Source organism: Poecilia formosa, unplaced genomic scaffold (assembly GCF_000485575.1).
Source record: "Poecilia formosa unplaced genomic scaffold, Poecilia_formosa-5.1.2 Scaffold132, whole genome shotgun sequence".
NCBI lineage: Eukaryota > Metazoa > Chordata > Actinopteri > Cyprinodontiformes > Poeciliidae > Poecilia > Poecilia formosa.
The window spans coordinates 1,337,102-1,360,969 of NW_006800071.1; the positions used below are offsets into that span (position 1 = coordinate 1,337,102).

Consider the following 23,868-nt stretch of genomic DNA (forward strand, 5'->3'; position numbering starts at 1 on the left):
AAAAATGTACAAACGAATAGTAAATCCTGACAAGTGTTTTCATTTTAAATCAATGGCTCCACTCATCCAGCATTTTGCTGCGTCAGCCTTTTCGCAAAGCCAAAGACACATTGTAGTGAATCTGAAAGCCTGCTTCCTGCTCTCAGCTCCCATCAACATAGATGGTCCATTTTGAAATCCATAACGCTCGCTGATGTAAGAGTGCTTGACATTTCACTTTTTTTTCCTTCCCATCCGTCACTCACGGATCTCGTCATCTCAGGGAGCGCGCTCTCTGTTTGGGATTTGTTTGGCTTTGTTTGACATGTTCTTCTGTTCACTTTGGTTTGTTTTTGTTTGTTAGAAACTCGACAAAGCAGCGTAACCTGGTGTTGTAATTTGGCCACACATGGAGCGCGTAAAAGTGAAGACTGATCGATTGTGAGCTTCTGCTTTTTTGTTGGATTTTTATTTCCCCTCTCTCAAATGAAACAAACATTAACTGAAAGTCTCCTTTGCTAAAAGTCTGACCTTCGCAGCTCTTTGTGTGAGGAAACGGTTGCGTGTAATGTATGCAACTCATAGATGTGACTGAGGAGGGGGGGCCTTTTGGGGAGGTACAAGGGATTTAAGGAAGAGGGCATAGGAGTGGAGCACTGGGCTCCCAAATGCCCCCCTATATCAGTGTGTGCATGCGTGTGTGTGTGTGTGTGTGTGTGTGCTGCTGCTGTTGGATATGACTGTCAGCAGGCGGTGCCTCTGAGAAAAAGGGGAAAGGAGGGTGATGTTTCCAAAGGGGGCCCAGTCTGTTACCGAAGGGAGGTGGAGACTACTATCCCACCCAGTCAAAGTGTCTTGCTGGTGCTCTCACACACACATAGACATATGCACAGTGTTGCACACACACTTAGACATACTGCAAACTCTCCACAGGAAACTCTGAGCCATAATGTGAAGGCACCTCAGAGCAGACGGGTGCATTGCTCAAACCAAGTGGGATACGGCGCAGCTTTGATAGTACGTTAATTACTCATGTGATGTGATACAGATGTCTGGGGGCTTCAGCTGAAAGTTTGCCTGACGGTTTCCAAGGGGGCCAGGCAGGCGTTTTAGAAGCGGTAGGTGAAAACCAAACGTATTTATTATTTATGCATGGATCAGTTTGCGTGCTGTCACAGATCCCAGCAGTGTCATGCTGATGCTAAACTGTGATGCTACTTGAAGGGCTGGCTGCTAAATAGTTCTTTGTGTACTTGGTGACAGCGGGGACTTTGAACAGGAAGAACTCCGGGCTATAAGACTTGCCTGCACCGTGACATGATGAAATGGGCTTCGGTGTGGATCTAAGAGTTTGAAACTTTAACAAGTCTTTACTAACAGCATAGTGTAATGAACTGTTCTGTATTTTTCAGGAAATGTGTCGACTCTTTTTTTCTTTGGTGAAAAGGAGCGTAATCCAAGAGGAAGTTAAATGTGTTGTTTTTCTCTTTGTAATTTGTATTTAAACTTCAATGCTTTTGTTGCTCAGCTTACATTTATTTGTTTAAACAAAGTCAGAACCACATGTTTAAAGCTTTTAAAATCAAAAACAGAGGGAGAATGTGGAGCAGTGGGAATCGAAAAGTGCAAACCCGAGAAATGGACACCCACACAAACAGGACATTACAGACTGAACTGAATTTTCATACAGGAATGAGTGAGAGCAAAATATGTGCTTCTTACACTCTGTTGATTTTTATATTGAATGTCTGAGTATAACTATAGGTGGCATCTCCCATATGTGAGCCCCTTTTTGAAGTCTTCAATACGTTAATCTTCGTGAAAGTCTTTTGTCTTTTTACATCACTGGAGAAGCTTTGGCCTTCTGCAGAAGAGAGACTAAACTTAAGAAAAACCGTCCAACTCTGTATGTGGTAGAAAACATTCACTGAAATAAAACTGATTATACTACTCTCATAGAAAAACATAGTGGTGGCAGTATCATGCTGTGGAGATGCTTTTTTCACTAAGGATGTGGAAGCTGGTTGTAGGTGGAAGGTGCTAAATAAAGAATGATTCTGGAAGAAAACTAGTTGGCCTGTAAAGGAAGATTTGAAAGATACGTATGCCCTTCAACTTTACCACAATGAAGGACAAGATGATGAATTGATTTAATCAATTAATCAAAACTGCTGTTCCTGAAAACTTCATTTCTGAGAAAAATCTGGATTTTTTTTCATAGATGCACTCCTTGAAATTCCATTGTTTAGAATGGAATCGAAGAATTACGATCTTTTCTTGACAAACAGATTTACAGTTTCTATAAATTTCAACTCAGAATTCAGGTCAACTCACAGAAGGAATGATTGAAATAAAAGTCAGATTTGTAAGATATTATTGTCTGTCATTTGTGTTTTTTAGTTACAGGAAAACAAAATCAATTAAATTCACAAATCAAAGTTTGAAAAAAGAAGGACATTTTATTTTTAGGCTATATGGCGCAACCATTTCACAATGTAGAACTATGTGTCACTATTAAATACAATACAGTTTGTGTTGACACATTGTGGAAAAGTAAAAAAAAAGGGTCTGCACCTCAAATTTCTAATTACTTAGATTTTAGTCTTTAGTTTTAATCAGAAATATAACCTGTTCTCCTCGTTTCTTTTCATTCCAGCTGTAACATATTGAGGCAGTCTTCCAGTCAGTGAAATCAAAGAGCTCGATGTATTCGATAATGGGGATCGCAGCCCGGCATATGCTCATGCTAATGGCCTGTTTGGCAGCCAGAGGAATGTGCCAGATAAAGGAAGCGGAAGCCCAGGACTCTCTACCAGTCATCCACTCCACTCTCCAATCCTCAGGTCTCCACAGCACCGCCAGTCCAGATCTGCCTTCATTTGTCCCAGGAGCTCGGATGCAAGCTTTGGGATCCAGCTCTGCTAATAATACAGTCTTGAAGAGACCAGTGTCACCTCCAAAGTGCGTTGCATATCCCTCAATTAGCAACTATTTTAAGTACATCAACACGGTCATTTCAGTTATCGTCTTTGTGGTCGGCCTGGTCGGAAACGCCACCCTCCTGAGGATTATATACCAGAATAAGTGCATGAGGAACGGGCCCAACGCCCTCATCGCCAGCCTTGCCCTGGGCGACCTCATCTACATTTTCATTGATATACCGATCAATGCGTACAAGGTAGCACTCTCACTCCCCTTGCTGTGTGTTTATGTCTGTTCTTAACTTTATCTTCATAGCCAGAATGCTGAGTGACAGGTTGCACACTGTTGATATGATGAAAAGCAGCAACAATGAGGGAGACTTGCTCAGATAAAAAAGGGATATTACAGACGGGAAAAGGAGGGGGAGGCGGTTTAAGGGAGACGGGAAAGCGTAATCAGTCGGAGGGTCGTTATCGGTTTCATGAAGTCAGATAAGTGATGAGAGGAGAACGGATATGACTGTTTAAAATAAACAAGAGTCAGGCTGGAGTCAAGCATGCCTCTTGTCTCTTACTTAATTATTACGCAAATTCTTCACTTGCAGTACCATAAAAATTAAGTAAAAAGTATTTTCACCCCTTACAGATTATTTTGTTTGTTCTTGGTTCTTATTTAATACTTATAGAGAATTTATTTTGCAAAATTCAGAGTCCACTTCCATTTGGGTTCCTACTGCTTCTAAAACCAAAAAGTTACATTTTTGTGGTGTCTGGAAAATGATTAGTTTCATATATCTCCCAATTTTTGAGTGGCACTGTGCCGTTACCCAAGAAGATCTCCAGCACCTTACCAGCTGGTTTTAATGCTGTACAACGGTTGCTGGAAAAGTGTTTTGTCGTAAAATGACCATTAAGAAACCACTTGGAGAATTCTTGTTGATTGTGCAGAAGGCTTTACTAGTGCTTTTCAAAGTTTCTGATTGCATAATTATGCATCTGTTTACACTCATTTACACTTGCAAGTGTAAAGTTGAGTAAGCAAGCAGCAGCTTATTTGGATTTATAGCGAGACCCTATAATAGCTCAATCTGAAAGGAGCCCAAAAGAGACAGAATTGGGCAGACTAAAATCTCATAATCAAAGAATGATTTTATGCAAAAAAAAAAAAAAAAGCCATAGCCCGTAGACTTATCCTAACCTGTTCAAGAAAGCGTAATAGGTAATCTCTAAATATGTCAGATAATCAAACAAATCAGACAGAAATAACCTGAGTAAATACAAAAATATTTTTTCAAAAGACAGGTAACCTAAGCTGGACCTATGTTTGACCTAGGAATTGACTGATATGAGTCAAAATATTTAGTTCAATTTCACTAACAATGCTACAACTTAGCCTGTAGAATCAAAAAGTCACAAAACAGAACCTATCTTACTGCATGAAGTAGTCTCAAATAGCGACACATCATGCCTCAGTCTGAAGAGCTTCAAGTACATCTAATAAAGTCACTTACACTCATCTGGTTTTAAAGGCTTAAAAAAAATTCAGGCTTTGGATCTCTAGCAAATCACAGTGACAGCCAATATCCACGTGAAACAGCAGTGAACCTTCCCAGGAGTGGCTGTCCTGCCAAAATATCTTCAAAAGTGCTTCAGTCACTCATTCAGGAGGTCACTAAAAAAACCAAGAAAATCTGAAGCACTGCATGCTTAACTACCAGTGATCACTGTTTGTGATGCAACAAGGAGAAAGAGACAGAAAAAAGCATTGAATGGATGCTTCATAGCTAAAACCTCTGCTAACCAACAACAGCACAAAGATCTGTCTCACATTTTCCTTTAAAACATCTTAATAATCCCAAAGACATGGGGAAATATTTTATGGACTGATGAGACTAACGTGAAGGTTGCCGGGAGGTGTAGCGTTACCTTAAAAAGGATGTTAATGCTTGAAAACCCTCAACTGTGGCTGAATTCTCCAAAAAGTGGACAATAACCAGTTATTCGATTTAGAGACCAATTACTTTTATGACCATGCTCTTTTTTCACAGCTTGTATTTTTGGTGATCTGAAGCAAAGCAGAAGACAGAAATCTAGTTTTCTAGACTAGATTGTTTCATCTGTTTTTGTAAGTCAGTAATGACTGACAAAAACACATGGCACATAAATTATGTGGAGATTTCAGTTAGTTCAGGCTGTAGTTCTTTTATTCCCGTGTTTTTGTAAAGTATTTACAACATAAACTTCAGTCATTTAAAGGCACTGATTTATTAGTTGCTCAGAATTTGCATGAGAGTAACAGATCAAATCAGTTTTTTTTTATTTAGAAATGTTTCTTTGTGGTTTCAAGTGACTCACAGCCCTGTTGTTTGCTTTTACAACCACTTGAAAATATGAAACATTGCGTGACTTATGTGCTAAACAGTTGCAGACCCTTTTCGGCCTAACTCGATTTATGCCAGTAAACACTGTCAAGCTTTGTGTAGTAATAAAGAGCGATGGCGGGATTGAGGGATCAGTCACACCAATCTCTGTGCAGCCACATTAAAAGAACGCCATTTTGCACAGAGAGAAGTCAGGAAAGCCACCTGGTTAAAATTAACTTGGGACTCTGAGGGGCACGGCGACTTTGTTGTCTGAGCAACACATGTGCAAAGAGGAAACAAAAAATCTTCTGGGGGGAGCAGTCTGCGCACAAACAATGAGTGAGCCACGTCCACAAGGTTGCAACCCCCCTGCCCCGTCTTCCTAGGGATAAGGACACCGTTTCCGAAAACTCTTCCTTTGTTTTTATGTTGAAGGGAGGAAAGTACCTGAAAAGAACAAAGGTAAAGTTTATATGAAGATGTCCTTGATTAGAATTTAAACTTCAATGGCACAGAATTCAAATGCCTATAATTGAACTTTAGATGTTAGTTTGGTCAGTTTGATTTCCAGACACCTTCTTTTCAAACCGAGCTCTGTAGTTGCATTTTTGCTTCTTTTACACCACTCCTTGTACCGTTTTTATTAACTTTACTATTTTAACCTGTATCAGCCTCAAACTACAATGCATTTGAATGTAATTTTAGTCAATATTAAGAGATTTCTGAAGGCAGTGGATTGCCCTGAACCTTTTTAGGAGGGGTTAGAGCATAAGGATCTAGTTACAATGCATGCAATTAAACGATTACAAATAAACTTTTACGATTTTGAAAACCATTAAATTTCCCTTCACAATGATGCACTGCATTGTGCATACAACTATGCAAAATGCATTGACATTTATGGTTGAAGCATGGCAAAATGTGGAAAAGTTCAAGAAGGATAAACACCTCTGCAAGAAACTCTAGTCTGAAGCCAAAAGAGAAAGTTTGAGACTAAAATATGGGCCTGAATCCACAGAAAGAACAGTTTGATTCAGCTTTTCCCAATTTTTATGCTGAATCATTATCATTTATATAAGAATATCAATTTAATTAGATTTATTAAAAAAGACTTCCTTCTCTATTAAACAGTATTTCTCTCATCGTCACACATCGTCTTCGTGGATATGTAACTTGTCCTGACTTCAAACACCTTAACACACTACAATTGTCTAGAACAGAAAAGAACTGTATCTTTTCGACTGTTCTGTGGCATTCTTTCTATCATAATCCCCAGAATTTTTTGCCATCAGCATATGTAACAGATTGGCTCCACTGCTATAGATTTTATGACTACACATCAAAAATATGGTGCAGTGGCCCAACACCTAGCTCATGTTATGCTATGCAGACAAAGGGTTCATTCACAACAGCTTTGTTTATCGCGCTTTAATCCAACTCTAATTCATTTGCCTAGAAAGTCTGATTTGTTTGTGGAAGTGTGAATGCAAAATGTAACTAATGTGGGTCAAAAAAGTGAACTTTGGACCACCTAACTGCATATTAGTACACAAGCGGACCATAGATCTATAACGTACAGATATTTGATACAGATTTTTGTTAAATCAGTCAATATGTGGTGAGAAATAACCAACTGATTGTGCAGCGTTGTTTAAATAATGACTCTTTCCCACAGCTCCTGGCATCCCGTTTTCCGTTTGATGACCACTGGTTTGGCCTGTGTCTGTGCAAGCTGGTGCCTTTCCTACAGAAGGCCTCCGTTGGCATCACAGTGCTAAACCTGTGCGCCCTCAGTGTGGACAGGTCAGTCCTGTCAGACTCCTCAGTAGCACAAACATATGAAAAATATTAACCTTAATGTAAATCTGCTTGATATGCGGAGAAAGTGTAAAGGAAATTAAGTTTAAGAAAAAATATGTAATCCAAATGTCTTTATACTGATGTTTAACTGTCATGGTCATGTCTCCTCATTTGTAAAGATGCAACATATTTTTTTTTGTTCTTGAACAAAGTTACTAATTACTGTTCAGAATTTGTGCTATAGAAGCCCAATTTTTCAAAACAAATTATAAGTAATTTGATTTATTTGGCGCCCCTTTGTAATTAATCCTTTTTTCACATAGAGAGGAAATGCTTTGCTCAAGATTTATTTTTGCTTTTGGCTTATTTATATAAGAGACCACATAGAAAACATTCCTTAACAATGACAGGAAGACTAGATGATCACTTTTGGGAAAGCCATCGACTCAGTACTACTTATGAGTTTGTTCATAAGTTGAATTACAAAATATCCCTTTGCTCCTGTTAACCCCTCTTGTAGCAGTTGTTTATAACATCATCCGAAACCCATGGTAAAGAAGTGTACAATGCTTTAGAAATTAAACTGCTTTTATGGACACTTTGCTCCAGTTAGTAAAGAGATGACCGGATATTAGTAGATATTCTGGGGGACGCACAACCAAACCAAAATTCAGAACAAAGGAAAAACAAATAAGTAAACAAATAAAAGTTGTAGCTTCTTGAAAAATATTGCAGCTTTTTTATGTGGGGATGGAGGTTTTCTGGAAATAAGCACAACTGGCTGGTGAGTCCAAGATGCCAATCTCTGTTTCAGTTCACATCTTAGGGCACCAGAAAAATGTAGATGATGAATATTTTGGAAAACTGGAGAGTTACAAATGCCATCTGTTTATTACTTTGCACTTTGCAATTTCCTTTAAACAAATATAAAGCATTTTGCTCTAAAACTGTATTATCAACTAACATTTTTTGTTAGTCACCTAAAATGTTGTTTTAAACATCTTCAGTAGGAATTTTGGGTATTTGGTTTTGCAGGAAAAAAGCATGCTCTCCTCTCTTTCCCATTTTAATTAGTATCCAACATAAATGTGTCTATTATATTTATATATCGGGAGTGAAAAATTATTGGATACATAATGAAAATAATATTCTAATTATCTCATAAGGTCAGTTCATTTTTTTTTCCCACACACATTTCTCCTTTTTTTAGGTGTGAAGCTATGCTTCTGCACTATATGGCTTTACACATCTTTACATGAAGTGCTACTATGCAATATGTACACTTTGTGAAGTCAACTTTACTTGCTGTATTGATAGCCAGCATGCTAATGAGTTTGATATTGCCTTAAAATATGTTTGTAATGAATAAGTTATGGTCCTGAAGTGCTGTTGTTCATTGGCATGTCACTTAATGCACTATCCAGCTTCACAGATGCCGTAAGAGATTCAACCTTATCCAAAAGGCTCCGAGGTTCAACCAGCCAGACAGTTTTAATAACTTCCATTATGAGGAAGGTCCAGGAACTGTTCGGTTGCATTCAAAAGCACATCATCTCCATTTGTTCCTGGAACTGCATAGCAAATTTATTTGAGTACATATTACAATCTATTTTAGTCACCTTTGCATCATTTCACTGCTACAAGTAGAGGAAAAGGTGGATACATTTCCACTTAGTGAAATATAAATGCCGCCATGTTGTTCAACAGGGAAATTCAAATGTATCATGAAAAATATATTATTTTTGCCATAAAATCTTGATGCACGGTTTTACTAAAACATTTCGACAAGTGGTTTCCATTAATGAAACAAACAAGCAAACAATTTATTTAGTGCGTGGCAAACACAAGCCAACACACAGAGACCTCACTGCCAACATGGGCCAGCCTGTTTGGAGGCTTCACAAAAATATAAATATTAGATATTAAAAATAAACAATTGATCATCTCGCCTCATAAATTCCTAAAATTCTGATTGTCTGCTGACTGAGCATTTTGTTGTGTTTGGCATGCTGGCAGGCAGGAAGTCACTTTTGTTAGCTGTTGCATTTAATAAACAAATGGCATTTTTCAGTGCTGTTCATGAATTAGTGACTGAAAACGAAACTAATATATTATTTGCAGCTAAAATGGACAGAAAAATATAATTTATGGGAATTTAAAAGTTAAAGTTTAATCACACATCGTAGATAGAACACAATAATAGAATGGATATGTGAAGTGGTCATCCCAGGTTATTGAAACATTATAGGAAGCCCACATTCTCACAAATAAATTAAATCTTAATCCTACATTTCCAGTATTCAATTTTAAAATATCAGATTTCTATTCATCGATCCATTATTTTTCGTTCAGTCTTGTTCCTGAATAATATCTTTCAGCTAAATTAACAGAAGTAGTTTATCATGAATAACCTTTTGGTTATCTGTCAAAGTCTGACTTTCGTCTTTGCATCTGCCCGTCACACAGGTACAGAGCCGTGGCATCCTGGAGCCGAGTGCAGGGAGTGGGCATCCCTCTCCTCACCGTCATCGAGATCGTGACCATTTGGGTTCTGTCTCTCATCCTGGCCGTGCCTGAGGCCGTCTGTTTCGACATGGTCACCTTCAACTTCAGCAACACCACCATGCGCACTTGCATGCTTAATCCACAAAGCGATTTCATGAGGGTAAGCCATTATATTACCTTTTTTCTGTTTTCAATTCAACTTGAGCTTAACAGAAAAAAGTGGTATTTTAGTTTGCTGGTAACTTGACAGCAAACTAAAATACCCCTCAGATCAGTAAGTGATCTGAGGGGTGATGTTTTAACAAGTTGATTTTTTTTAAATATGTTTAGATTTTCTGGCCATTAATATAAATGCCCATTTTTTACATTAAAGAAAAAAATAAAAGCCCAACAGATAGTCATCATTTTGAGTTTGAATGTCATAGTTTAGACTTTCAAAGTCATAATTATGATGTGAAGCCATAATTTTGATATACAGAGACATAATTTTGATTTTCGAGGTTATAGATTCAAAGCCATAATTTTGAGGTAGAAAGTCAAAATTTTGACATTTAAAGTTACAATTATGAGAAAGTCTGTTTTGAGATCCAGTATCAGAATTTAGACTTTCAAATGTATAATTATGAAATTCTAAATCATGACAAGGAGATACTGGAGCAAGCCTCCAGAGAAAAACAGTGTGACTTTATGTCTCATAAAAATGACTTTGAAAGTCAGTTATGATTTTTACTCTTGCAATTATTACTTTTGTTCCTGTAAATATAGTTTGAAAAATCTAAATTTTATTATTTTAAATTTGATAATTATAACTTTCTGTTGCACTTTTAATTTTTGTCTTTAGTGAAAATGGACAGTGTACAAGGAAAAACTGAAAGATTATCAGAAAACATTGAGAACTATTTCTAAAAGATTACAAAGCTATGTGGACATGATTTAAAAAGAAATATAAATGGCATAAATGCTAGACACTTGTCTTTAACACTTACTTAGTCTTAAGCTGCTTGGAAGCAAAGTACACTGCACTTGCCAGTGGCGTAGAGTTTGATGCGTGGGAGAAGGCCACCCACCTCACAATTGTGCCGAGGCTCTGTGGTTCTTGGTTGTTGCAGCAATAAAAAAAAGGGGGAGATTTTCTTCATACTGCAGTTTTACCTCAACATTTAGTTTTCTGACCGAAGAGAAGCAACAGGAAACACCAAGTTCAGAGAGTTTAGGCTCTTTGCCTAAAGGATATCCATTTCCTGTCTGTGCCTCTTGTTGCACTACAAAACAACATTTTAAAATCCAGATTTGGCGTGATCAGCACTCAGCGATATGTCCACAAGCAAACAAACAAAGACAGATTTTGAGTGATCTCAAATGATTGGTAGTACAAAAATATTAAACTCAATTTAAGAATATATATTTAATTTTAAAATGTTTGCTACACTCAGAGGTACGTGTGGGCAAAGTTTTCTCCCTTAATAAGACACATTCACCAGATTTGGGTTCTACTGCTTCCTATGTTACACAACCTTATGTTACAGATGGATCCACTTACACTGGCACAGTTTCTACTCTGAGGTAGAAACTAAAACAGAGCATTTAAACACTTTTTATAGACCACTTTAGGTTGAAGCTGATTTAGTTAACATGCAAATAGCGAATACATTCTCCAACTGCTTTAAGTGCAGACTCCAGGAAACCACATTTCAACCTTCCTATAAGCTTAAATACAACCTTCCTTTAAGTTTAAATACTGCAACAACGGGCCCGTTAAGACAGAAAAACTCTCACTTTCTTCGAACATCTGAATTTCTAAAAAGAAAAAAATATCAAATAGCACAATATTTCAACAATTTTTTTCTTTGCCATTTGACCATTTATGAAACTAAAAAGCCAAGACAATGAAGCTCTAGTGTACAATGGTAGATATTTAAAATTTTGGGAAAATTGAACTGAAACATCATTGGACTGAAGAGACAGAAAGTCCAATCCTGCACTGAAACTACTTGAAGTGAGAGCTAACATGTTGAGTAGTGTCTCCATTATCTCAAAGACGTAATATTTCTTTGAAATGAGAGGTTTTTTTTTTTTTTAAATGGACAGCTGGCATGTGCATCAATGCATCAATGCAACACTGAAGCAATCAACTCCAACATTATGTGGTTGTTCAATAAACAACTGAAATTATTGCTATCCATTGCAATTAAATAAATAACATGAAAGAAAATGTGTAAAAAAGATATTTCAGTGTTGGAAAATAAACCAATTGAGACAATATTTTGAGTAAAGTCTCACTTTCAGACTTGAACACAGTAATGTTTCTTCCTTGTTCTCTCTCTTTGTGATTGTGGCCTTTCCACATGCCTGACACACATAATTGATTGCAGGCCAAGTGCAATTACGGGGGCCTTAGCCCTCAAGTAGCCACATGTGCTTTTCCACACACTCAAAACTGCTGTAATCTCTCCCAGATATCAATATAGTGCCAACTTCTGAGAATCTATTATAGTTTAATTGCTCGTTTTACTTTTTAATTCTCTACACCCTGCATGATATATGGGGTGGGGGTGGAGCAGTGGGGGGTATTTTGATTTAGGATGGCAAAATTCCCCCATAATGATCAATTTATGAGTGGGGTTATAAAGTAAAACGACTATTGTGTGAGAAGGCCAGACCAGATCTTCTCGGTTTTGAAGATAGCACATTTATCATACCTTTTCAGAACCACAGGCTTGTATTATACACTGCATAATTGGAACCAGCTTTGTTTGCTACTTCTGAGCAAAATTCCCATAAACTTCACTTCACATCGAAACAACAGCAACCAGATGGTGTTTTCTGGATATTGAAAAGAAAAGTGAGACATCTACTGTTCCACCATGTCACTGTGAATAATGATCAATTTTGACTTTCAGAAGCACTTAAATACAGTTTCAGGTGTAATTCATAGCTGCACCATGAACATAATTGAGTTAGAAAGTATTCACACCTGACACATTTAGTCCTCTGTTAATTAATCAGAGTTTGTTTTCAGACCTTTTGTGCATGTGTGAATACAATCAAGCAAATCCTGGTGCGGACCACACAACTGTACCACTTCCAAATGAATTCTAGTGCAGTTTGCTTTGGGTGTTAACACAGATTGGCCTTAATCCAGACCAACTACAGGAAATATACATCAGTAGGGTCTTCACGAGCCACTGTTGCCATCTTTCCTGATTCAGCTTGCAGCTGAATTTGCAGATGCCTTTCCAAAATTAATGTAACATCACAAACCTGTGTTGTATTAGCTATTCTTGACAAATATTGTTCTTCAGAAATATGTGCAAAAGAAATGGGCAGCACGCAGAACTTCCGAAGTTAGGTTTTTCCGGATCTGTGATCTGTCCCGACCCCTGTCATGTCTGTCTAACAGGAGCAATGTTTGTCACCTGTGTGGCTTTGCTTACAAATTTTGGTTCGGATGCTAAAAATCTCAATTTAAATGCAATCCACATCAAATGAAAAAAATAAAGTCTGAATTTAGTCCAGACCAAAGGACTTTTCTAGTATATGCCCTTAAAGCTCAGATAGCTACTCTTTGGGTAAGGATTTGTGTAAAACATTGGCTGCTGAGATGCTTTCAGCCCCACAGATACTCAATTCTAAGGTGACCAAACTACTGTAAACCTTGAAATAAATGCAGTTCAAATGTAACAGAGTCCATCACTGTGTTTGCTTCTCTCTAGTTTTACACAGAGGCAAAAGACTGGTGGCTGTTTGGCTTTTACTTTTGTGTCCCACTTATCTGCACTGCCATCTTCTACACTCTCATGACCTGTGAGATGCTGAACCACCGGAATGGCACCCTCCGCATCGCGCTGAGTGAACACCTGAAACAGGTTGGGCAATACTTTGATTTTGTCTTCAAATAAACTATGACTCTATGCCTCCTCTTTACAAGGTGGAACCTTATCTTGTGTTTCTCTTTGCAGAGGAGGGAGGTGGCCAAAGCTGTCTTCTGCCTTGTGCTGATCTTCGCCCTGTGTTGGTTCCCTTTGCACCTCAGCAGGATTCTAAAGAAGATGGTATACCGCCCGAAAGACAACATGCGCTGTGAACTACTCAGGTAATAACTGTGCTTAACCTGTTTTGGATGTCTGGATAGGGCTGTGACATTGTTTTGCATCTGCCTTTTCAGGCAGTTGTATTGCATATTTTTATGCCCTTAACAAAATTAATTATTCATTTGAAAATTACACTGTGTAAAAAAAAAAATAAAATTATCCAAAACATAACCTGTCCAGGATGTACCCTGCCCTCTCCCAGTGACCGCTTGACTTTGCAAGGATAAGTGGATACTGATAATAGATGGATGGATCTAAAACATTTTCAGTGTAACAAAAACAAAACTGAAAAATGTGTGGGGGCAACTATGTTTTGACGTCACAACTTTCACAAAAAATGAGTTGTCCAAGAGAGAATACTTCATGATCTTCAGATATGTTTATCTTTTCAGCTTCTTGCTGGTTCTGGATCACCTCGGTATCAACCTGGCAACAATCAACTCGTGTATAAATCCTATCATTCTATACTTTGTCAGCAAGAAGTTCAAAAACTGCTTCAAGGTGAGGTTCTCTCTTATTACACAAACACACATATATACACATACATGATTATGTTTAACACATAACCCCCACATCATGTTTGTTTTGAGCTAAACTGTTCTGTAACACAAACAGTGAACTCAATCCTCTTGTCCATGACTCAGAGGCCTCGTAGTGATGACATGCCATGAGCAAAACGCCAAAGCAGCCTGATGATATATGTAGTCACTTCACAGGCTGAGGTCACAGTCTGTAAATGTCTGTCAAGGGAATGTTACCCAAGATAAACCTTTGCCTGACTTTGGAGGTTAAAGGGCTTTGTGGGAACAAACAAGAGATAAGTCCACATATGGAAAAACCCATGGATAAATACAGCCATGCTAAAATGTACATTTTTCTCTCTTTTTATGTTTTCCAAGTCGTGCTTGTGTTGCTGGTGTTACTCTGACAACCAACTGAACAGCATTGGACTCGTGAATGGTACCAGTGTCCAGTGTAAAAGTCCAGAACCCAACAACCTCCACACTGACAAAAGTATCAGGAAAAACAGCAACTGATTGTTCTCTGGAGGTTTTAATGAGTTCAAAGCGCAAGTATAATGTAAATATGAAAATACAAATGTATATGAAAGCATAATTTGGACTCCGAGGAAACAAATCCATCTGGAAGAAAGAATATTTGGAACTGGAATACAAGGAACAAACCATGGAGTGAGTTTCCTGAATCTCGCAGAAGGGCCAAGCTTCCTGAGAACCCCCCCCCTGTGTTCCCACACTCACAGGCAGTGACACAGTAGCCTAAGAGGAAGAGAAGGATGATGAGGAAGAGGAGGAGGACTCTTTAAAGGGATACAGCTGAACTCTATAAATTAATCTATCAAGAGCCAAGCGTGCTGTTCCTGTAAAGGGCAGCACCACTGGGAAGGAGGCAACAAGAACGAAAAGGCTGTCTGCTGGCGGTCAGAGAGAACGATGTTGAGACACGTGTACATGCTGTTCCCAGAAGTTTGCTACTCACTGGGATTAATAACCAAACAGGCATGTTAATGACTCAAACAACAATAATCGTCAAGACTGAAGGTTTGCAACTTATTTGACTTATACTCACTGCATTTAGCTGGATACTGTTTCTGTTATATCCCTCAAGATTTTTACAAAAATAAAACTGTGGCAGAAGAATAATTTAAGTGTAATGTGAACACAGATCTGTGTATAGCAAAAGTAAAGGGTTACAAGATTTTGCAGTGCTAAGAATCTTCCCAAGTAACTGGCATAAATCTGCAAGATTATCACTTACAACCCTGTTATTTCTAAACTCTTTTTAAAGGCCATGTGTATGCAGTCACTTTTACAGCTTTTTATTTTAGTTTTGCGATTGTAGCTCATGCCAGTAATATTAATTTCCATGTATAAATCTGTGAAATATGTGAAAAAAGAAACAGTGCAGGTGAAAGTTGCTAAAGACAAAATAATGCATCCTGGCAACATTTCTAGATTGAATGTGAGCTCATATGGTGATAAAATTATGCTTTTTATAGCAAGTGTCCAGTACAAAGACGGAAGTTAGGAGAAATAATTTGTGAGAGGCAGAAGCTTGGAGATCTAATAGACAGGCACCCTGCACAGGGATTAAAAGTGTGCTATGGCAAGAGCAGCGTATCTATAATTCACCCTACTAGCAAATGGCCACTTGTGTCAAAACTAGCAAGTTTCTTCTGACTTTTTTTACTTTAACCAGCTATGACGTGGTTGCGTAAAAAAAATAATGGAAGCAGTGTTACCGTGTGCTTAACTCATGATTGTTTCAAGGACACCGCCAATAACGCCACTTACACTCCATAAGTCCATCTACTATGTGTCCCTTATAAACTAATGCTGGACATGTGATGGTTGAAAACCAGATCTGGAAGGAAAATACTAATAACAGATCAGATAGTAAGTGCAGTCAAACACTCAGTCATTTAGCTCAGACATTGAGAAAAAAAACTTGTCAGTGTGCAGCTAATTTTCCCTTTCATGGAAAATCTTTGGAGCAAGTGGTTATTGATTTCATTTGATAACGTAACTATGGTTTATTAGTTCATGTTTGTACTGAAAGCAAGCAAAAAATAAAACAATGCTTCTTTTATTGAGAGGAACTTTATGCTAACAAACGACGCAGCTGCCTGAATTGTTTGGTTGCTGAGTCTCCTTTAGCTATCTAGTCCTTGAACCTGACCTATACCAACTATCAGCTTTGGGTTGTTCCCTCTCTTGAATGTTGAATGAAGGTATTTGAACCACTTTAGCTACTTTTGGTAGGTGACCTAAAACCTGCCCTTGATTCTTTCATAAATGTACACCACTGTTCCTGCAACAAGAATACCTGGGTAAAATACAAGTGCGAACTCTAAACGTTTCTCTTTCTTGCCGATAAGCAGCAACACATCACAACATACTTCGGTTTTCCAAGAAAATAAACCATTTTCTGTTCAAATCGTTAAGAAATCTATACTGAAAAAAAGACACAAACTAGCTTTTTAATCACAACACTGTGAATTTTACCATAGAAATGCAACAGTAAAGGTCTCATCTAAGCTTGTATAACCAAATGAACATCAATCTCTTTAATATCTTCACTTTTGTAAAGTGTTATATCATAGTAGTAATATGTATTTTACTTAGGCAACATTAGCTTCATTATAATACCAGTATGCTACAGTCAAAAGATAATTTTGCTTAAAATCCATACAAGCACCAGTCAAAATAAAGAAATGTATGGTAATTTATAGGAGAAGTAAGCTTAACTAAAATATGGGTGGGTTGTGTAAAAGGAAACAAATAGCTAACAGTTATCAACCAGAATCATATGCAAAAGTGAAGGATTTGACTAATTATCAATGTTGTGCACAATGTAATTATATTTAGAATTTTTTTGATTCAATACAAGTACAGTGAAAACCGGTAAATCTTGCAAGAAGTTAGGGATCAAAACCAGCTGTAAATGGCTGAAACACTGGAAACCCTCTTTAAAAATTTAATAGTACAAACACCAAATATATCTTAATTTGCATTTTATTTTCCGCTCCGAGGGTACAGCCAATCATTGCCAAGGAAGATGAAAGTGGTTCCTGGATTGGCTGCTTTGCAAACAAGAAATAGTGTATCAAATAGGTATTTCAGCTTCGCCAGTTGCATTTTTCTTCTGAAATTTTTTTTCTACAAAAACAAAATAATAAATCCAAGAAAAGCTGAATGCTCCATAAATACTTTGGAGTTATGTTCCATTGAAAAATCTGCAAGTAAAAAAAAACACAAATAGGCAGGGGTCCACTGTACTTCAAGACAAAATAAAGCTTTACATTCTGGCCACTTTAGCTACAATTTCAACATGAGACTTGGAACAAATACTCACCTAATTAACACTAGAGCAAAACATTAATGTTTTCTGTAGTAATACTACTCCAGTCAAAATAGCTTCCTTAAACACTGTACATATACTTATATTTTCTTTCATTGATATGTGAATAAATGCAAACCTGTGAGTTTGAATGTATACTTGCATGAACGTGCGCCATTACTTGCACACCTTGGGTGTTTTGCACACTTGTGTACAGAAGAACAAGCAATGTCTTTTAGCTGAAGTATTACTTTTACCACTATTCATCAAAGTGATTTGTGATAACCTGTGATCAGTAATGTGTTTTCATTGTTTTACATTCATGTCAGTGATGCTGCTTAAACCAGTAAATCGCTTTTCTCTTCCAACTGATTCACTTGTTATTTTATGAAGATGTCATGGTGGTTTGTCAAAGAAATCAAAGCGTCTTTTCAGTTTCTCATCTGTGTCTGTGTGAAAGAGGCGTCTGGGAGTGATTTAAAGCACACTGTGACCTACTCCGAAACTGAGCCCTTAGGGTTGCTAATGTCAGCAGAGAGGATGTGAACCGCTTGGATGGTGGGAATTCGATACTTGTAATTCACTTCACATTTCTCCCACCCAGACCAAAGTTTGACCACAGAAAGGTTTGCATTAGTCTACTAATGTCATAACAGCATATAGCATGCCTCTGAAACCGAGTAACAAAGAGATAAGAACTTTTCTTTCTAGAAAATAGTTTTCTAGACACTTTTTGAATCTACTTTAAGTGTTAAGCTTATTTCTATATTATTTTTCTCTCAAAAGGAGACATTTAACAGCACCATGTATGTCACCTATTGGTAAGCCAGCAGGTCGTTGTAACAGTTACTTAATCAGACTTCGTTTTGGACATGAACCTCAGCCAGGTCACAAACATTTTGTTCATATTGTTCATATAAAGTCATTCATTTATCTTATCGCAACCCTGGAGGACTTGTTAATCAAAACACTGGAAATCACTGCTTTGTAGTCCATGATTAAAGGAGGCACAGAGGAAGAATAATAAATAGACAAATAAATATTATTAGACTGAAGCATTGGAGCAAGGCTGGACAGAGGTGAAGGCGAATGCTCCGAGTGTGAGAAAAGCCTAAGGAGAGGGAGAATGATTTATTTCTGCAATTTGGTGGGAACCTTGCTTCCTGCCAACAATGAATTGAAATAAACCCAAAAACAAATAACAGGGGATCTCAACAGGCCGCAGAGCTTCTCTGTACAAAGCTCATAAAGATTTGGTGGTTGTTACAATAAATTTGGGCGACAGCAATGAATGACAGCTGTACAAAATAAACAATTAGGCCCAAACAGGGATGATGCTGTGTAACATGCCTATTTTAGCTCTTTATTTGGAAGATGTTTGGGGGGGAAAGAAATGCTGTATCAGCACATACTTACTTCACATTACCACAATCTCAGCTACAAAGAGCCAAAGGTGATGGAGCGCATAATGTGAGGAATCCTTTTCCTGTCGTATCTATTGCAGATCAGTTAAACTTTTAAACTTTGTAGCCATTGTTATAAATATATTCAGTTGATAACGTCGACGTTTGAATGTGAAACATTTTGCTACTAGTCAGGAATTTGGCTTTAATTTAACAGATTTATTTCAGCTGATTTTGGTGTAAAATCTAACATTAACCATAAATAAAATAATAATGTTTGAAATATGTCATCTGAGTCATAATATTGTCCAACAACTGGTTTGGTTTGACTGTGAATAACTGTAAATAATACTGAGGGAAAATATTAGCAAAATTAGTCATTTCTAAAATGACCAAGTCTGAGCACCATCTGATTATCAGGTAATACCCAAATAGTTTAATCAATTTCTCTCAAAAACAGATGGATTTATAAAGAATAATTCAAGTTGAAATACTTTAATCATTAAGACAGTTAAAACTACAGCAAAACATGGAGAACAGGCTCTCTTGAGATTAGCACACTATGACTGTAACGTATATAGGAGACAGAGGGACGGAGGGGGACCTGTTGTTGTAACCTAAACATAAGAGACATGAGTCTCAAACTTATCTCTCTTTATCTATTTATCCTGTAGAGGATGTGAAGCAGCTGGACAGAATGTGGTACTTAAAATAAACTGGGAATGTTACCTCTCTAGAGAACTAAAGAGGCTACATGGGGCACTTCAAGGACAGAAACAGAAAGCTTTGTCCACATTAACTTTTTTTATTTTTACTGCTCCTAATTTACAAATGATGCAACTGATTTGAGGTTTCAGCATTCTACTTTTTCATCAGACTCTTTTCACATACACCAAAATACAAGCTATCATCCGCGGTCTTGTGTCGTCTTTTACAGTCTCTTCGGCTAACAGCTTAGGATTCATATCTGCGGACCGACACGACCGTGGGAAAAGGTTGACTGTGTTTGAACCATTTCTGTCACAATTTGGCCAATCTTATCCTGCTGAAAAGTGTGATGAGAAGCCAGTAAAGTTTTTCTGGCACAGTCTAAAAGTTTTATTTAAAACGTCCTGATACTTCAAAGGGTTCAAAATGCCATTCGCTTTAAAACAAGATTTCCCAGGGCCTTTACGAGGGGAGGAGAGAAAATATTATTTCCCCCTGCCCTTAAGTTAACTCTGGACTTATTTATAGATCTAAAATATTTATTTATTCATTTATGTTATATTTAAGTCACATTTAAATTATTTATAATTTCAGACCTGTGTTATATATTTCATACTCAAAAATGATTCTATTTATATTTGCAAATATTCAACACTTTGGATGGGAGTAGCTTGTCAACAAATGAGCCATTTTTCCTTTGGGATCAACGGATGGATGTCACATTATATTTTTATCCCACAGAAGAGGGAAGTCAGCAACTACTAAAAGTTCCTATAATAGATATTCTTCTGATCAGCTGAGAAATATATTAGACATAATCATCTGTTAACAGTTTAGAATTAAATACATTTAAAAGTGCCAGTGTAACATTTTTTTTATTTTTCATGTTCAATTAGGTAACTGCTATGAGAAGTGCAATTCATGCCAAGGATTTTTACACTTAGCTATCTGACAGTAAACACATTTAAAAAAAAAAAATCTCACATTATTCTGTGAAGAAAAATCACTTTCAAAATGACGAGACTGATTTAGCTGAAAGGTAAGGATGTATTTTTTTTTTTAGCAACAATCACGTTTTGACATATTAACAAGGTTCACCTCCCCGATTTCTCTTCTGTTTTTGTTCCAGAATAACATCTTGAATTTGACTGAAACATTCCCACTAAGTCAGAACATTTCCCAACCAAAAAAGGCCGACATCTTAAAAATAAATACACAACTGTTTAAAAATTGCTGCGTTTTGTAAATGTTTAAGGAAGGAGGTGCAATTTAGTTGATAGATTGTGTCATGATTTAGACAGGATGTCTCCTCCTTTTGCTCTACATTGATTACTGTTATTCTTTAGACCCATCCATTCTCTTTATCTATTTATGCACATTTCCTACAAGACCCGTCCTGCAGGAGCTCCTATATGATTCAGCCAGACGTGAAGGCTGCCACATCCTTCATGCCAAAATGTGCATGTAGGTTCGATCAAATGCAACATATGTTTATCTACCCTACCCTTAACGTCGCTGTACATTGTGTGCCACTTCACACTGACAATCCCTCCGAGCCATCAGCCATGGACTTGTGGAAAGGACCATTTCTAATTTATAAAAGCCAAAAGGATCGATTCAAAATTCATGAACAATCTGTCCTGCAACAACCAGCGATTTCAGTGACTGTGGGGCTGAGGAGATGTGGTGCAACAGTAAGGAAAGTTCTGCCTCCCCTCATATTGTATAAAACTGTGCGTGCAAATGTATTTTTGCATGCACAAAAAGGAAAACAGGCTGTCGGTATGTTCAAATTGCACAGCGAATGCTCTAGAAACCTGTATATTCTAAGCAAAATACTAAAAGTGACTAAAAAAAGTCACAAAGTTGAACATTGTCATGTTGTCAAGTATATAACAATATATATTTTTACTTTAGTTTATTATATGTCCAAACATCTTGAAAACAACATCTAATTTTGTTTTATTTTTTTAAGTTCTAAACCCAAAGTTCAAGCTAGCCAGTTTGATGAGTATGTTTGTGTAATTTCTTATTCTCTGTTTGTGCAACTGTGCAATATATAAAGGTTAAGATAAGGATAGTTTAATTGTCTCAGTTATAAATGAATGCTGATAGAATATGAGGCCAACCAATGCGGTGCTGTTCTGATCCCCTCTTGGCCTTTACAGAATTATATTTAGCTATTAAAATCTTATTTATTTAGTTAGGTGAACAGAAATGCTTTAAAAAATAAAACAAAAACTGCCGTTTGCTGATATTATACTGGGCCAAGTGTATTAAAAAAAAAAAGATTTAGCAATAAAACAGTCATACTGTCACACAGATCTTTTAAGTAAGCAATACTCTTTTGTTGTTGTTGCCAGCTTTAAAAAATATTTTAGGCATAATTGTATCCAGATCAAGAATGAATAACAACAACAACAACAATAATAATAATAATAATAATAATAATAATAATAATAATAACTTAAAATGTTTCTCTTCATACCCAGAATTCACACTGAGAAAAGAAGTTTATTCAATGTGAATACCAGGATTTAAAAATATGCTAGAAACTTAGAAATGCCGGATGTTTTTTTATAGTATAAATACTGACATCACAGTGCCATCTAGTGGTTTCATGCAATAAATGAAACACAGGCGCAACGTAATTTGACAAAATGACTGGGTTTAGTCAATTTTCTACAGCCGGTGTCAGAGCCGGCAGAAAGGGAGGTGCTTACCTCTAATGAAGCAGAAGAGGTTCACTGGAAGAAGGTGGTGTCATCTTCAATCTGAGAAGTAGATCAGAAACAGTCCAAGTTTAAAATGTCATTTCACTTGTTCCTAGGACAAACATATTACAATGACAAGAGTACAAGAAGCTGCTTGTAGCTGTACAGCAAATGTCATTCTGAAGATTCCCTGATTTTGCCGAAATTGTAATGACTGCAAATTACATATATCAAACAGTCTCAGGTCACATAACCTCATTAAATTCATAATGAGGATATGTGAAAATTCTGTATTTTATAAACTGAAATAAAACAAATAACACAAGTACAAAGAAAGAGAAAAAAATCTGACATGAAAAACCCTTTTTCAAAAGTATAAATAATAAAAGTTATTATTTATACCACCATGGCATGATGGTCAAGATGAACAGCGCCATGATCATCATCTACAGAAGACCCAAGTATCATTTGCAGGAATATTCTCAGTTTCACAATCACTGATGGTGCTATTATCATATAACAACTATGAAGTTTCAAAAGCACGGCAAAGCTTTCGTGCTGAAATGCAGGAGAATTTTCATGATCATCAGGATCATGATCATCAAGTTTGTTTGACATGCTTGTTTTGCAAGCATGTCTCTAAGGGTAGGTCTGGGAAGTGAATACATATTTTAGGCCATCGTTAATGCAAAATTAAGCTGACAGAGTGATATCTCAAAACTTTTCATAAGGTGTTTTAAAATCGAGCTAACAAAGAGAACATAAGGCCATTCATCAAGCTGAAAAGAATTACAGTCCAAAAATAATAATGGAAAAACACATTCTTACAGTCTAAGAATAATACTGGAAAAAGAACAGCACCCTTTCCACAAAAAAAAGTTCACCAAGTGCACAAAAACAAAACCGCAAAATAAGCTAATGAAACTGCTGTCGCCATTTTCCCAGACCAGACTGGTTTGGTACTGCAATATTTGACAACTAACTAGTTATGTGAACCACTCTAGAAATAAGTACTGTCCGGGTGAACCCTGAAAAAAGAAAAGAGAGCAGCAGACTTACCATAGAAAAAAAGGAAGAAAAAAACTTCTGGCACACAATCAAAACAGTGAAGTCTAGGCGAGTGAAACTGCCGCCGCCATTTTGCCTACCAGTAAGTAAGAAAGACCAGACTGAGGTTGGTGCAGCAATATTTCACGATTAACTATGTGAACCCCTATAGAAATAACTACCTGGCAAGAATATCACTGGAAAACAAACATAAAGAGCCTCACACTTGTCACAGAAAAAAGTATATCACACAAAATCAAACCAGTCAACCAGGTGTATTTTTACTCTTAAAATAGAATATAATTGAACAGTAACTTACTGAAAAAATTAAGATACGATTGGTTTTAAAAGAAAAGAGGAAGTCTAGTGGCAAAATTATCCCAGTAATCGTCCGAAGTGTGAGCACGCTGCTTCTTCATTGTCGTCTGCTTCTTTTCTTGATGTTAATAGCGATTAGCAAACATTACTGCTACCAGCAG

The 23,868-nt window shown here is 37.0% G+C and overlaps 1 protein-coding gene and 1 long non-coding RNA gene across 2 annotated transcripts; one reads left to right on the forward strand and one right to left on the reverse strand.

Annotated features, from left to right (window-relative positions):
• The first annotated feature begins 885 nt into the window (after nucleotides 1–885).
• On the forward strand, nucleotides 886–16,240 carry ednraa (endothelin receptor type Aa). Its single transcript, XM_007561995.2, has 8 exons — nucleotides 886–1,097; nucleotides 2,636–3,157; nucleotides 6,939–7,066; nucleotides 9,530–9,728; nucleotides 13,282–13,434; nucleotides 13,528–13,661; nucleotides 14,052–14,160; nucleotides 14,559–16,240. The coding sequence occupies exons 2-8, from the start codon at nucleotides 2,684–2,686 to the stop codon at nucleotides 14,694–14,696; spliced, it is 1,335 nt and encodes a 444-aa protein (XP_007562057.1). The 5' UTR covers nucleotides 886–1,097; nucleotides 2,636–2,683; the 3' UTR covers nucleotides 14,697–16,240.
• Nucleotides 16,241–16,255: 15 nt separating this feature from the next.
• LOC107837304 (uncharacterized) lies at nucleotides 16,256–17,898 on the reverse strand. The gene is made up of 2 exons (XR_001663320.1): nucleotides 16,577–17,898; nucleotides 16,256–16,539 (listed from the first exon to the last, which is right to left on the reverse strand). It is a non-coding gene; the product is annotated as an uncharacterized LOC107837304 (long non-coding RNA).
• Nucleotides 17,899–23,868: the final 5,970 nt, after the last annotated feature.